Here is a 15,858-nt window from a genome sequence, read left to right on the forward strand (position 1 = left end):
CGCAGGCAAAACTGGTGCCTTGTGCAAGATGTCAGACCTTTTGTGCACATTAAATGGATACAAATTTTCACGTACATGTCATTTGCACAGTAAGATCTGTAGAAACACTTAAGCTGTGCCCATTTCATAAGAGTAAATGAAAGCTAGCGTGATGCCACATCTTGGTATTTGGCGTTGCCCCAGGGCAAGATTAGCAGTGACAATGAAAAATGCTCTTAGCACAAGGCTCATGCCAGTGGTCACAGGCGAAGTGTGCCCTGGAACGACCTTATCCCGAGGCTGGATTTAGCCCCGGGCCGAGAACAGTACAGGTGTGAGCACCACCTCCATCTCTAAAGTCATTTTAATCTTGGCAAAGACTCGCACAAACTGCATTCCTTTGACTTGTGGTTTCTCATTTGTTCTTTTAATGATCACACCCATCTTAAAAACTGTTGACATTCCTCTATTACCATACATCAAAATGTTCCTTGTCTGTCATTCTGTGTTTGTTTTTTGAGAGATTATTATTTCTGTCCCATACCCAGCTAAAATGTCAACCCGTGAAAAAAACAGTCAAGGTAAGGCCTTCCTCTCTACAGGACAGAAAGCCGCCGAAACTCCCTTACCCGCTTCAGGCTGGACTATAAGCGTTTCTGGCACTAATCCCACTTTAATTCTCTATAATTCATGTTGATCGATCTGAAAGATCAATGCTCAGTCATTTCTTCCACTTTTCTTCTGTCTCTCTGTCTCTCTGCCGCTTTTGATCGTTAAAATTTTAAATAAAGTTTCTGGAGGAATTGATAGTAAGTGGATAAACGATGAACACAAATCTCGCTTGTTCATGTCTTATCACATTTGAGTTGGTCTAAATAGGTGACTTAGATTCACCACCAGTAACTCATTAGCAGAGGAATGTGTTTTTCCGAAAGTAATGATGCCAGAACAGCTTTACGGCTGAATCTCACTAAACTGGTCAAGAACAGATTTAGTCCATATTTCACTCCAAAATCAAAGGATAGAAATAAGAAAGTACTTTTTGTACAAAGAACATTGGATTCATTATAATGATCCATTGTAACATTATTTTTATGAAAACTACGCACATTTTTATCATAATGAAATCATACTGATTCTGGAGACCACAGAAAACTTTTCTACCTCACTCTGCCTTTGTCCATTTTTTCACCACTTTGCTATTTCTGCTTGAAACTTTCTTTTCTTTATTAAATCACAGTATAATTTGGGCATTGTCATTGCTCTGGCCCTTTTGCACGGCGCTCAAAGTTTTATTTTGATTTGCTTGGGTTTTTAAATGAGTTCTGAGCATGAGCTTTACTAACTCCATCAAAGAGCTTCATTTAGAAACGAATATGTAAAAACTGTAATGAGGAGCAATGTTAGAAGGTAAAATATTTGCTATGTTAAAATGTACTAAAATGACTGACTATAATGAACTAGCAAGCTCTTCTCAAAGACCATGTGCACTAGCAAATTTCCAACAACTTAATTCAGTCTAATCTTCAGATGCGTGTACTTCACACCAACAAACATGGGTTTTGTTTGAGATGTTACATACAAAGAAACTGTTCATTTTGTTATTCTAGTTAATTTTGTTGTTTCTTAGAATATCTTTCCTTCATTAAATCTCTCTACAGAGGGAGACTATATCAAAATGTTCATGCGAGGACGACCTATCACAATGTTTATCCCATCGGATGTGGAGAACTACGATGAGGTCCGCACCGAACTTCCCTCAGAGAGACTCAAACTGGAGTGGGTGTATCCTTTCCTTTCTAGCATGCTTTGCACTCGCCACTTTGTAGTTCTGCATTTGATCTTTAAGCAATTCAAGCCAAGGTTATTAATAGAACACATTTCATTAACAGTGGCAATTTAAAATGCTTTACATAGGCAAAATGCCCAGTTTAAAAGGAGAACATAAAAATGCATAACAAAATTGATTGAAAATGTATTGAAACTAGGCAAGGCAAGAAAAGTGTAATATTTATAATATTATAATTAATAATGTCAAATAATTAAAAATGGTTCATTTGAATTTAATTTGGACATGTATGTCAATATTTGCTGATATAACTGAGACCAGCTAGAGCTGTGCAGGTAAATCTCACTCCTCTGGCCTCAAGAGGTGCATTACCGACTGATGCCAGAGGTTGCGGTATGTAGCGTCCTTGTTAGCACGTGCACCTGCCATGCTTGAAACACTTTTCAAATCCCGCTCGGAGTGGTGCGAGTAGAACCAGAGGGGTTAAACTGGTGCCATGAAGGGAGTGAGTGTAATGTAGACCAGCTAGTAAGAGCTGTGTGAGTAAATCTCACTCCCCTGGCCTCAAGAAGCACACTAGCGACTGATGCTTTAGGCTGCGGTCTTTAGCGTTCTTGTTAGCAGGCCTGCCTCCCATTCTGAAACTGTGGTTTGAATCCCCATCTGATTGGTGTGAGTGCAACCGGTGGGGTTAGACTGAGAAAAGCCTCCAAATGAATTAAATTCACAGACGGATATGTAAAGCATTGAATTGAGCCTGCAGAAGTTATCGTAATGTTTGTTTTTGGTGTTTTGTTGTGTTGCCTGTCCTCCTTGACTCCTAGACGGACAGATATGGCTACAGGGGTCGTGATTGCCGTGCAAATGTGTACTTGCTGCCTACCGGGGAGATTGTATATTTCATCGCCTCGGTGGTTGTGCTTTTCAACTATGAGGAGAGGACACAGCGTCACTACTTAGGACACACAGACTGTGTCAAATGGTGAGACTGATGAACACACATATGGTGTTTTTGGGGGGATGCAGTTGGTCTTATGGGACATTTCCACTGACTATGATTAAATTGCCAACTTTCACTGAACATTTCATTGAAAGATGCTGCCATTTTACTTCACCAATGGCTGATATTGTGAATAGTTTTGGCTATGTAATGCTGCTGTGTAATCACAGGATGGAAATGACGTGGAAATGTCTTCTGTGAGGCCCTACACAAAACAAATGAGCTGATGTGAGCATTGTTAGCAGAGAGGATGCTGGGCATTCAGTTTAATTAGAGTGGACCATTCAGTTTAAAACTCAATTACCACTTATCATGTGAACCAGGCGGTTTGGGGCAGTCTGTTCCCCCAATACTTGAACCCCTGATAGGGTTATTTTCATACATTTTAACTAAAACTAAAATTATTAAAAACATTTCTGTTGAGACACTACAGACAAAAACACAGTTTTTTCAGGCACCTGTCAATTTTGAGATTTTGCACTTTTTGGCTTTTCATAAAGTGTTTTTTCAGACTGGTGGAAAGAAAACATCCAAAATACACTTTTAAGTGTATATTTTATAGCACTTTATCTATTTGCTTCTACAGATTTAAATTACAGTAAATATCTTGAAAGCTGTTTTCTCAAAATGAGTTTTTTCTCCTGCTCTGAGTCAGAAATCTCCACTTCAGAAGAACTTTTATACACCAAACTTTAGTTTTTTCATATCTATATTCTGAAGGTTTTTACAGAGGGAATTGTTGATAATTTGCCTGATTTTATACATTTTATTCCTAAAAAAAGTTGTGAAAATATTGTTTTTTTCTGGCTGTTGATAGTATTTTCTGATTTATGGAGTGATAAAAAGAGATAACCAAAATTCCTTCTGTAAAAACCTTTGAATTTAATATGTCCAAAAAATTAAATGAGAACTGTGAACCTGACGTCATCCAATATTCAGATTTTTGTTCTTGATATCTAGAAATATATGCAAATTATGTGTGCATATTTAATTAGATAACGCTTCATTTGCATATTTAAACATTACATTTTAGAAAACTTGTAATACAATTTTTTTTTTGCTATTTTTAATGTAATCAATCACCTGGGGTAGTATGTTGATATCTATTAGTTATTTTTTTTACCCTATTCACCTGGGGTGTTTCTCGCCTTGAAATAAAGCTGAAATAAAATAAGATATAAATATGGACCCTTTTCACAGACTGTGAAGTTTTCAGCATCGCAAATCTAGTACATTTTTTTCATATTTTCATTAAAAAAATAATAATATACATTTATAATGCTATAATTTGTGTCCTGTTACCTTGTCAGTAAATTACAAAAAAATTAAATAAATAAATGAACACTGCTACAAGTGTGTTTCCAATACAACGGCTGAAGGAGTGACGACAAATTTGACCTCATTCTCTCTTCTGACTAATCTCTCAATATTTTTCCCTCTTTTTGAAAGTCATGTAAACGCTGTCATGGAATTTTTCTTTTGCTATTAGAGCAAATGGGAACACAAAAAATATATTTGCTGTCATCTCCCATTCACCACTATAGAAGTCTTAAAAATACATATGTAGGTAATGTTTCAACCACCGATGTAACCCCGTAATTAGTGACAGATTTGATACTGTTGGTGTTTTTGAGACTCAGTTCACATTCCACAGATAGCTTTATCAATAAATAATAAACATTTTTATGTTTCATTTATTGTGTAAATATTTTGATATGTATATAGTGGAATTCACCTTCATTTCTAGATATCAGTGTCTGGACGGTGAGAATATAAAGTGTGTATATTGACAAACGGATGATCAAAAACAAAAGCCACGTTCATCTCAACAGTGTTGATGAGTGTCTTGTTCTCTTGTAGTCTTGCTGTTCACCCAGATAAGATCCGTATCGCCACAGGACAGATAGCAGGAGTGGATAAGGATGGCAGGGTGAGTTTGCCTTAATGTACACTATCGTTCAAAAGTTTGGCATCAATTTTTAAAAAAAATTATACTTTTATTCAGCAAGGGTGCATTAAATTTTTCATGGCATTCTTTATATTTCCTTTCAAAGATCTGTTAAGCTATTGTACTTCATTCTCAAATATTGCGCTCCGTCTTTTGGCTTTTGATATGTGAAATAGGAGAACAGATCTAGAATAACCGGCTAGTTTCTATTTTCTTTAGTATGTCTTGATAGGGCAAAAACAAACACATTTAGCTGGCAAGTTTCCAGAAGATCCCTAAAGAAGATAAACCAGTAAACACTGTGAAAACACTTTGCATGAGTGTTCATGTTGCATTTAGTTTTCCTGTAATGCTCGTGTTACCAAGTGGTTCTTTACTGACAATGTTGCTTGTTTATCAGAATAACCTCTTTTTGAATGTTTACCTCATGAACTCTTGCTGAGATATTTGCCATCTCTTTGCGTGATCCTGCAGCCGCTCCAGCCGCACGTGAGAGTCTGGGACTCCGTCAGTCTGTCCACGCTGCAGATCATCGGCCTCGGCACCTTCGAGAGAGGAGTTGGATCCCTCGCTTTCTCGAAAGCCGTGAGTCTAACGTCGAGCCTCTAATTTGATTGCATTTCATTATGTGTTTAATGAGCATTACCTAACAACTTAAAGGCTTGACCATTGTAATACCCTCCATTCTGTTCTACCAATTAATGCGAAACTCTGCTGCTCATGTACTGAGAAGGACCAGAAGGAAAGAACTCATTATGCCAAGAATGTGAATTACGGGGGGTCTGACACCACTAAAGAAGGCTTGATCCCCCCCCTGAAGGACATCAAAACAAGATGTTGGGGATCAAAGAAAGTAGTGTACCTGTTAAATGAATATTTACCTGAAATTATGAAGATACATTTCTAGCTCATACTGATTTCTAGACCCCCCTCTTTCATGCAGACGAAAGATTTCAAAATGAATGGGGGCTTGGAGGAAAAATTCCACCAAAATTAATTAAAATGCCCCCAAAATTCAAGATATGGGGCAAAAATGTTCTTTCGATGCCCAGTTCTTGTTTGTAATATTCATAATAGTAAAGTAATATCACATAAGCAAGTGCTGTTTTCTCGAATATCAGCATATTTGCATATGTCAAATAGATTTTTTATATATAGAATTATATATATAATCTTAGGTGACTTGGAATATTGTCTCTATTTCGGCAATAGAAATAATTCCACATCCACTATACACTGTAAATAAAGCAGAAAATGGCACTGGTACTGGTAATTTTCTGCCAAACAAATCGTTTGATTGAATGATTCAATGACTCACTTGTTTAGACAATGATTTGCTGCCACCTACTGGCGGTTTAATTTCATATTTAAAAGTATGATTTTATTATGGTTAAAGAGATTCCTGGATAGTGGTAGATAAAATGCATTTATAAATAAATAGACTATTACGAGTGATAATATGAGTTTTTCCGGATCTTCTGGTTTTGATGGAAATCTTTGATTCAAGTGGAAAAACTCGCGTCTTTTTTAACCTGGCTGTTTCAACACCAATCTCAGCACTCTTTGGTCATATTCAGCTCTATTTGTATTAAGTGCAAATATTTAAGCACTTTTCCGGGGACATGTGTTTGTTTGTAAATGGTCAGTATGATGCTCAATCTGTGTGTGTGTGTGTGTGTGTGTGTGTGTGTGTGTGTGTGTGTGTGTGTAGGACTCAGGCACTCATCTCAGCGTGATTGACGACTCTAATGAGCATATGCTCACTGTGTGGGACTGGCAGAAGAAATCCAAAATCGCTGAGATTAAGGTACGCGGACACACTCTTTTTATTCATTCCGTTGCTCTTCTCACACATATCACCACTCCCTTCCTCTTTAAGTATCTCCCTTCCTTTGTTCCTTTCTTTTCTTTGCCCTTATCTTATTTCCTTCTCCTTTCTTCTCAATCCGTGTTCATCTTGTTTCTGATTGTTGTCTTTCTTGTCGTTCTTTTATGTTTTGCCATGTCTGTTCCATTTTCCACTGTTACCTTTTTTTCCACACCCTGTTTCATTGTACATCCCTCTTTCCCTCTCATCTCTTTGTTCTTCATGTAATGGTTTTGCCAATGTGCTGTTTTATTAGACAACCAATGAAGTGGTCTTAGCGGTGGAGTTTCACCCGACTGACGCCAACACCATTGTGACTTGTGGGAAATCCCATATCTTCTTCTGGACCTGGAGCGGTTCCTCACTGGCCCGCAAACAAGGCATCTTTGGTGTAAGGACACACATATCACTGATATATTATATGCATATCATGAAAATCACAAGTTTTTTTAACGCACTTTTTATTTTCCCATTGAGACACTGTATCATTGCTGGGCTAAATGCGTTCGTTGTACTGTATGTGTGTGTACATATGATGGTATTTTTACCAGCTGAGAACTCATAAAGAGCTTATAAAATGTGTAATGGAGTCGAAACAGCTGCAGGAATTCCTCCATTACACACAAACGAAGATCTGCTGCAAGTAGACGCGTTTCTGACTCCTGTACCCAACTGTAATGGGCAATGTAGATCCTATGATGAGAAAAAAACAGGTGTTTCAGCATTCTGACCATTTTAGGATCGCATCTTGTAACATCACGTTGTGTTTTTGGTTCGTTTAGATGTCTTTGGAGTTCATATTTCAGCCGAACAGCACCAGTTTGTTTGGAAGCGGACCAAGAGCCACCTTTTCAGGAGGTCGCACCATTTAATCAAACCAAACCTGCCAAGTGTGAACGCAGCCTTAGTGAATAACAGTGTAAAAAAACACACTGTGATTATTTAACTAGATTTTTACTGATCGGACGAAAAAAATCACCTGATTTCAGAGAAAATGCATAAATATATTTAGTTAAATAGTCAAAAAAGCGATATCAAGATCAATTTTATTTTACTGATATTTCCCAGTCCAAGAAGCATTTATAGACTATTTCTGCATGTCAGCTTCATGCACAGAGTGCAGAAAAGTACATAAAACCTGTCTTTACATTAATTACTTTTGTTTGTGTCTCTATATCAGAAATATGAGAAGCCCAAATTTGTGCAGTGCTTGGCTTTCCTCAATAATGGAGACATCCTGACCGGAGACTCAGGAGGAATCATGCTGATATGGACCCGCAGCACGGCTGAACCAGCACCAGGGAAAGGGCCGAAAGGTACACGTACATCTCACACGTGCGCACACACACACACACACACATATATTAGCTCTGCCAGCATACTTAAACACCTTCACATTATCATTTGTCCATCACCTGCATTTCCTCACAAAAAGTTCAGAGGTGCCAGTGAGGGTATTCTCCTCCGCTCTGCTGCTCGCACTGAAACCAAAGACAAGTTCATGTTGTCAGCAAAGAAATCAAAATTGGCTCACCGTGAAAGAAAAGGAAGAAAGGAGAATGAGGCCAGATGCGTATAGGGGATCAATGCATAACTACATTTTTTTTTCCTATAGAAAGTGAGTTCATCAGATTCCAGACATATCAACAGTGACAGACATGTTACTGCACAGGTCAAGAAAAGGGCTGCAGGATTTACCCCTCTGACAACACACTAATAAAGGGAATCTTTGTTTATTTCTCATGTCATCACTGTGAAAATGACATGAAAAGCTCAGTTTATGATTGCCATTCTGTAAAAAATAGTTTTTCGCTTCAGTAGAGAAATACACTCGGTTAAACAGAGGAATTTCTTACACTGTGGTAAATGCAACAAATAAAACCTTGCTGAAGCTCACATTTGACCTACTACAGGCCATGTGTGCTGCCATATGTTTGTGTAATTCAGCTGAAATAGATTTAAAAGTTATAATTTAAGAAAAAATGTGATCAATTATAAGAAAATAGTAATAAAACTGAAGAACAGAAAAAGTACACCATTAAAATGTTTTTGAAAGAAGTATCTGCTCACAAAGGCTGCATTTATTTGATCAGAAATTCAGTAAAAACAGTCATAATGTGAAATATTATTACAATTTCAAATAACTGTTTTCTATTTAAATATATAGTTTAAAATGTAATTTATTCCTGTTATCAAAGCTGAATTTTCAGCATCATTACTCCAGTCTTCAGTGTCACATGCTGATTTTCTACTGTATTTTTGATTATCATAACATTCTTTAATGTTAAAAAAACAGGAAAACATTTTTTTTTTTTTTTCAGGATTCGTTAATGAATAGAAAGTTCAAAAGAACTGCATTTATTTGAAATATAACTGTTTAAGAGGGTCAACTCTAAAATGTCATTACCCAGAAGCGCTGTAACGACGGCGACTGAAAGAGAAACTTCTGGGAAGTGTGTCAGAGGACTTGTGAAGATTTTCAGAAATCTACAGCTTGTGATATCTCTGTGACTGAACCTGTGTTTGTGTGTCTGTGTGCACAAGTTGACAGATTGTTTTCTCAGTGTTGATCCTGGACTTGTAATGGTTTTCACTGGCATGCTGTGGAACTGGATTGGCTGCACCACATGCTGAAACACTGCCAGCTCCTGATCATTTATCACTCCTTTATTTATCTCCTCAATGTGTGCATTAGAGTCCTGTGACATAGCGCCCCCTAAAGGACATCAACTACTACTGTAATAGAGCCCAAAATGAAATATTTTGAAATGAAAATAGTTCATTGATCTTTGAAAACATACTGTAACTTGATCAGCAAGTCAGCATATCAGAATAATTTCTGAAGGATCATGTGACACTGAAGACTGGAGTAATGATGCTGAAAATTCAGTTTTGATCACAGAAATAAATTACATTTTATAATATATTCACATAGAAAAAAAAATAATAATTCACACTTACTCTATTTGTGATCAAATAAACACAGCCTTGGTGAGCAGAAGAGTCTTACAGACCCCAAACGTTTGAATAGTAGGCTGGGTTAAAAACAACCAAGTTGGTTTGAAAATGTACAAACCCAGCGATTGGGTTGTTTTAAATCAGTGATTGGGTTAAATGTTTGTCCAACCTGCTGGGTAGTTTTTATTTAACTTTAATTAACGTTACAGTAATTAAAAATTAATGTATTGCTCGCTTTAAATTAACCCAAAATATGGTGGAAATAAACATTTATTAAAGGTTTAGTTCACTCTCAAATTAAAATTTCCTGATAATTTACTCACCCCCATGGCATCTGAGATGTTCATGTCTTTCTTTCTTCAGTCAAAAAGAAATTAAGGTTTTTGATGAAAACATTCCAGGATTTTTGCAGCTTCAAAGAGCTCTACATGATCCCAGAAGAGGAATAAGGGTTTTATCTAGCAAAAACCATCAGTCATTTTCTAAAAGAAAAATTAAAATTTTATACATTTTAACCATAAATGCTCATCTTGAACTAGCTCTCTTCTTCTTCTCTATTAGAATTCCAGCAGTGTAGATGCTGCTAAGTGTATTACTGCCCTCCACAGGTCAAAGTTTGAACTAAATTGTCATAGACAATATGCTAGTGCAAGTATATAACAATTAGTTCAAACTTTAATCTGTGGAGGGCAGTAATACACTTAGCAGTGTCTACACTGCTGGAATTCTAATAGAGAAGAAGAAGAGAGCTAGTTCAAGATGAGCATTTCTGGTTAAAACGTATATGATTTCTATTTTTTATTTTTTATTTTTAGAAAATGAGCGATGGTTTCTGTAGATAAGACCCTTATTCCTCGTCTAGGATTGTGTAGAATGCTTTGAAGCTGCAATGAAACTAATTTTGGGCTCCATTGAAGTCCACTATATGGAGAAAAATCCTGGAATGTTTTCATCAAAATCCTTAATTTCTTTTCGACTGAAGAAAGAAAGACATGAACATCTTGGATGACATGGGGGTGAGTAAATAATCTGGAAATTTTAATTTGAAAGTGAACTAATCCTTTAATATTATTAAGATTAATGAATAGTAATTAAACGATAAACTTTTATTAAATTGCTTATTAATAAATGTTCACCTTTTGATTATTACGGTTTCCTCTATCTGATGTGTCTGATTTTTAATTTCCAACCTATTTTTTGGTTCATTTTAATCCATCCATATAGTCATTTTTAAACAATAGTTGAGATAAATAAAACTACCCAGCACATTGGGCAAACATTTAACCCAACCACTGGGTTAAAACAACCAAATCGCTGTCCATTTTCAACCCAACTTGGGTTGTTTTTAACCCAGAATTTTTTAGAGTTTTGTCAAATAACTTGACCTAATTCTCTTCTAAAATCGTTGCTCCGCCATGACCTGAAAGAGAAATCTTGCTGCATTGTGAATCATTATTAAATGAGTTTGATGATGGAGTTACAGCTAAGTACACACACTTCACAGAAACGAGTTCCTCATGGAGCGTTACGTGTGCTACAGCGACTGCTGAAATCCATTTCTTCTTTTTCACTTGAATCATTTGGCACATGTCGTGTCCTCAACTGGCCTCGTCTAGCTGATTTCCTGTCTCTGCATCTGCAGATAGCATGTAACCGTAGAAGAGTGGCAGTGCAGGTGTGTTAGAGAGTGCTGCTGAACAGACTGAGGTTACACACTGTGTTTTTTAAGAAATGCGAGTGTGTGTGTGTGTGTGTGTGTTGAGGGGCTGCTCCAGCACTCTAGGGCTCTATATTTCCTTTGGTTTGGCTCTTTGCGCAGGCAGCCAAGCCATCAGTATTATTACAGGAGGATGTGATAATCTGCTGGAATTCCCAGAATGCAACATCATCGCACACGCACGCACCCCTGGCCTCACTGGCAAGCATTTCTATGAGCTTCTCTTTCACTGGCTTTTCTAAAAGCCCTATCACATCCCCTATGGCAAAACGGTCTGGCACATGAATCTGCATTAGCCAGAAGGGATATTCGTGGTGTTCTGTTCCCAGAAATTGTGCACGAGTTGGTCTCCATCTGTCTGACTAACCCAACCCACGATCCCCACAGGAGCGTTTCAGATCGCACGTCAGATCAAGGCTCACGACGGCAGCGTCTTCACTCTGTGTCAGATGAGGAACGGCACTCTGCTCACAGGGGGCGGCAAAGACCACAAGATCATTCTGTGGGACCATGACCTGAATCCAGAGAGAGACATAGAGGTGAGAGACGTACTAAAGCTCACTCACTCACACACACACACACACTTGTTACTGTTTTGAAAGAAGTCTCTTCTGCTCACCAAGGCTGCATCAAAAATGCATTAAAAACTGTAATATATAGTAACATAACAAGTTCTTATAGCTACATAAGAAAATAACACACCTATCATGTCTGTTTGCGTTTTCCTCAGGTCCCAGATCAGTACGGCACCATTCGTGCAGTAGCCGAGGGCAAAGGGGAGCAGTTTCTGGTGGGCACTTCACGCAACTTCATTCTGAGAGGCACCTTCAACGATGGATTCCAGGTGGAAGTGCAGGTAACCACATCTTTAACCGCTAAATCACACAGTGTATCTCATGTAGGTCACCGTGATTTTGCCAAGCAAGACATCTTTGTTGATCCTGGAACAACATTTCAATCAACCAATCAAATTTGAAGGACAAGTTTACCGTTTATGTCAAGTTTAGGCTTGCAACCAGGGTTAGGTGCTTCTACATCAGTGTTATTCACCTATCTTTCCCCTCTGATTTTAGGGATAAGTTATGGGTAGGGTTAGGTTTAGGGGTAGGAATAGGGTTAAGACTAAATTTTCTGACTGGAATGTTGTTCCAGGATCAACAAAATATGTTGAACCAGGAACATGTCTTACTTGGCAAAATCATGGTGACCATCTCATGTACCGTACACCTTCAGTGACGGTCGAAAAGCAGTATTTTTTCACAGTTCTCAATAGGTTGTTTGCACATGACGTCACAGCAGCAGCACGAATGAGTCTGGAGGGCAGGGAGTGATTTTTCTATATAAGAATCCTATCAAAAACTCAAAATTCTTATGTTTTGCGTCGTTTATGGTTGCTCAAATCGATAAAATCGAGAACCCAGAAGGTGTTTATATCGTTTACATAACTTAAACCGTTTTTTATAACTTATATCATTTTTTTTTACTTTAAAAGTTGTCGCCTTTAATAGCGTTTTGCATCTGCTGATACTGAAATGAAGATGTACACCTGCTTACCTTATTTGTTTTTGACTCTGTTAAATATTCACATTCTTCATGGTATCGTTTGCAGGGAAGAGAAGCTATTTTATCCCATTGAATGATAATTTGGTGTTTTCACTTCAGTTTTGTAGTATTCTGTTCACAATGTTGGTCTGGTTACCATGAGAACAGAACCTTCCCTTAGTGTGTTTTTACACGTATAAAAGGCAACAATTGTATTACACCGCCCAGTTTTTTCCCTGAACGATGACGTGAGCTCCTGTTGCGATTCTCAATTCAGCATAAATGACCTACAATGGCGACATTTTTCACAATCGCGACAGAAAATCAAAATACTGCCTTAACTTCACTAGCAGAAAGGCAGCGCGATATAAACAAACCAAACTAGAACTGAACGCGGCGTGACGGCAGCTTCACATTCTCTATATCTATCTATCTATATCTACCTCCTTCCTCGATGTCTTTCAATTCAGTGGAAAAGTCGCTCCTCTTCATAGCATAAAGATCACGTCCAACATATGTTGTGATTTTCTGTTTATAGCTTTCTAAACCAGCACAGAAAGGACTTTTCTCCATCTCTTCCATTCTAATTTTCACTGCTTGCCCTCCACCGGTATTTTGCGCGTCACCAGAACCACGTGATTGCAAACAACCTATTCTAAAAAAAATAATTCCACTCACACACAGACATGCTTACAAAACCAGTGCTAATAATCTTAACCACACATAAGCAGAGCCGATGGTTATCACACACATGCTTTTACCTGCAGTCGTGGTTGTGGAGTTAGTTTCATGGGAGTCTCTATTTTCAGGGGCACACGGATGAACTGTGGGGTCTGGCCGCCCACCCCTTCAAGGACCTGTTCCTCACCTGTGCTCAGGACAGGCAGGTGTGTCTCTGGAGCTCAGTGGACCACACGCTGGAATGGACCAGACTGCTGGACGTAAGACACTCGCACACACGTTTGTGTTCATGTGCTCTAACTCCCAATGTTAGATGGGCAAGATGCGCATAAATTCTCAATTGAGGCGGATCGTTTTTTTTATCCAATAAGAAAACATGGACATAAACTATGATCAGGGTTTGTGCGGTCATGAAAAACCTGGAAAAGTCATGGAATTTTAAAACGGCGATTTCCAGGCCTGGAAACGGTGTGGAAAAATAAATAAACCAGAACGTTTTAGAAAAGTCATGGAAATCTGGTTCAAAATATTTATGTAATAGAATATATGTTTAAGTGATAATATTGGTTAAACAAACTTTGAAACTTCATAAACATACTTCGATCCACCCGACTGCCGCATATAATCAATCACGGGTGTTTCTGTGGAGCGAGATGGCCAATCAGAAGCGTTCAGATTTGTCATCGCTGAAATGAAGAGTTTCGTTCAGTGCGAGCGCTCGCTCTGTCTGAATTCTGACTGAAACTCGCACATTTTCCCATAATAAACAACAAAGTGCAGATTGTATGAAAGAGATTCATGTCGCAGTCACAAGTTATGGACTGCTTCACAATCAGTCCCGTTCTCTGCTCCCTCTATATACAGTTTATTCCAGTTAATATAATTTATTCATCATCATTCTTCATCAGGTCTTCATTTTCGAATTTTATCTTTGTAACCTGAGAATAACGTTCAGTTTCCCCAAACACAAAAACATTTTATGTATCTATTAATCGACATTAATAATCATTATTACGATATCAAGAGCATTAATTGACTCTGTAAAGAGGTCCTGTTAATTTTATAATTTTAGTAACATTAAACAGTCTTTGTAAATAAACATTTATGCTATTTCAGGTGCAGCTTCTGTTCCATCTTTGTAGTGTAAAGATGGCTTTTGTTAATGCTAAAATTGTATTGGTAACAGTCTATGTAGTGTTCTGATTGACTAAAGTAATTGGTTAAAGCTAAGTATTTGACAAACAACAATACAGATAATCATAAAAAATTGCACTTATACATAAATAAAATGCCTCTGGAAATCAATTGCAAAAAAAAAAAAAAAGTTTATTTCTGACCCTGGCATGGGGTAATGTCTGGCAGTTGCAGTTTTTATAGGTGTAAATTGCAGAAATGAATAAATAAACAACTGTTTTTGGGGAATTTAAATAGGGATGTTATCTTGTTGATGATTGAAGGTTTTCCATTGAGATTAATGGTAAATAGGTCTAGGAGGCAAAGCTGTTTTTAACGCTTCTCAGTTACCAAATTTTGTGTTCCAAAAGTTTGTCTCTAGCCCTGCAACCTTACAGTCAGTGTTACTGTACACTTTTTTTTTTAACATCATTGCCTCCTATTGATGTATGTTAATCTGTTGCTAGGGTATTTTATCTCACCATCTTACTGGTGTGTCAGCGTTTCTTTTGTATTAAACTACACAGCTTGAAGTTAATTAGTTAAGATTGACATTGACATTTGAACGTGGATTTTTATTCTTATTTTACATGTATCCACAGGCGTTTCATGGAACGTTAGGTCATGAATATTTGCCTAAAAGTAATTGAAAAGTCATGGAAATGTATTGGTAGAAATGTGTATGAACCCTGTATGATGGAAACACATTTACAGAATAAATCCCTCGATGCGCAACAACAACAAAGAAAATCAGGTGACTTTGCCTCAACAGATGTCATCAGAAAAATAGTGGAGCAAAAAGTATGTTCAGATGGACTACATGGTCCAAACATTCTTTAACAACATTTTTGAAAAACAAAAACAAAACGTTAATTCTTGATGGAAAACATCAGCGCAACGTGCAGATTTTCCAAGTGTGAGCAGAGATGGTAGATCACATGACAGCATTCATTACGCTTCGTCTGCACACTCTGAGGCACAAGTAATATATAATGTCCAAAAAACAGCCACAGTTTATTCCCCGATTGCAGCAGCTTCAGTTTAAGTACAGGAAGTACTGAGTTTAATTAGTTTTATTCCCAGGAAGTGATGATTTTTGTTCTCTTGAACACATGGGATGGAAACGCTGCTTTATTTGCAAATGTTTTATGTTTTGAGCACGAGTTAAATTCACAGCCTTGGATAGGAAGCATAGCTACTGTCA

At 37.5% G+C, this 15,858-nt stretch overlaps 1 protein-coding gene across 5 annotated transcripts in view; it reads left to right on the forward strand.

Moving 5' to 3' along the window:
• The window catches only part of LOC137020785 (echinoderm microtubule-associated protein-like 4), a 121,748-nt gene that overhangs the window by 86,674 nt on the left and 19,216 nt on the right, over positions 1 to 15,858 (forward strand). For all 5 annotated transcript variants that reach the window (XM_067386811.1, XM_067386808.1, XM_067386810.1 and 2 more), the window contains 11 exons: positions 528 to 560; positions 1,641 to 1,764; positions 2,601 to 2,750; positions 4,629 to 4,698; positions 5,191 to 5,301; positions 6,428 to 6,523; positions 6,840 to 6,974; positions 7,764 to 7,899; positions 11,646 to 11,797; positions 11,989 to 12,114; positions 13,610 to 13,741. In XM_067386811.1, coding sequence (XP_067242912.1) covers positions 528 to 560; positions 1,641 to 1,764; positions 2,601 to 2,750; positions 4,629 to 4,698; positions 5,191 to 5,301; positions 6,428 to 6,523; positions 6,840 to 6,974; positions 7,764 to 7,899; positions 11,646 to 11,797; positions 11,989 to 12,114; positions 13,610 to 13,741 — 1,265 coding nt within the window. The remainder of the gene's footprint in view (positions 1 to 527; positions 561 to 1,640; positions 1,765 to 2,600; positions 2,751 to 4,628; positions 4,699 to 5,190; positions 5,302 to 6,427; positions 6,524 to 6,839; positions 6,975 to 7,763; positions 7,900 to 11,645; positions 11,798 to 11,988; positions 12,115 to 13,609; positions 13,742 to 15,858) is intronic.

The sequence above is a fragment of the Chanodichthys erythropterus genome, chromosome 5 (assembly GCF_024489055.1).
Source record: "Chanodichthys erythropterus isolate Z2021 chromosome 5, ASM2448905v1, whole genome shotgun sequence".
Taxonomy (NCBI): Eukaryota; Metazoa; Chordata; class Actinopteri; order Cypriniformes; family Xenocyprididae; genus Chanodichthys; species Chanodichthys erythropterus.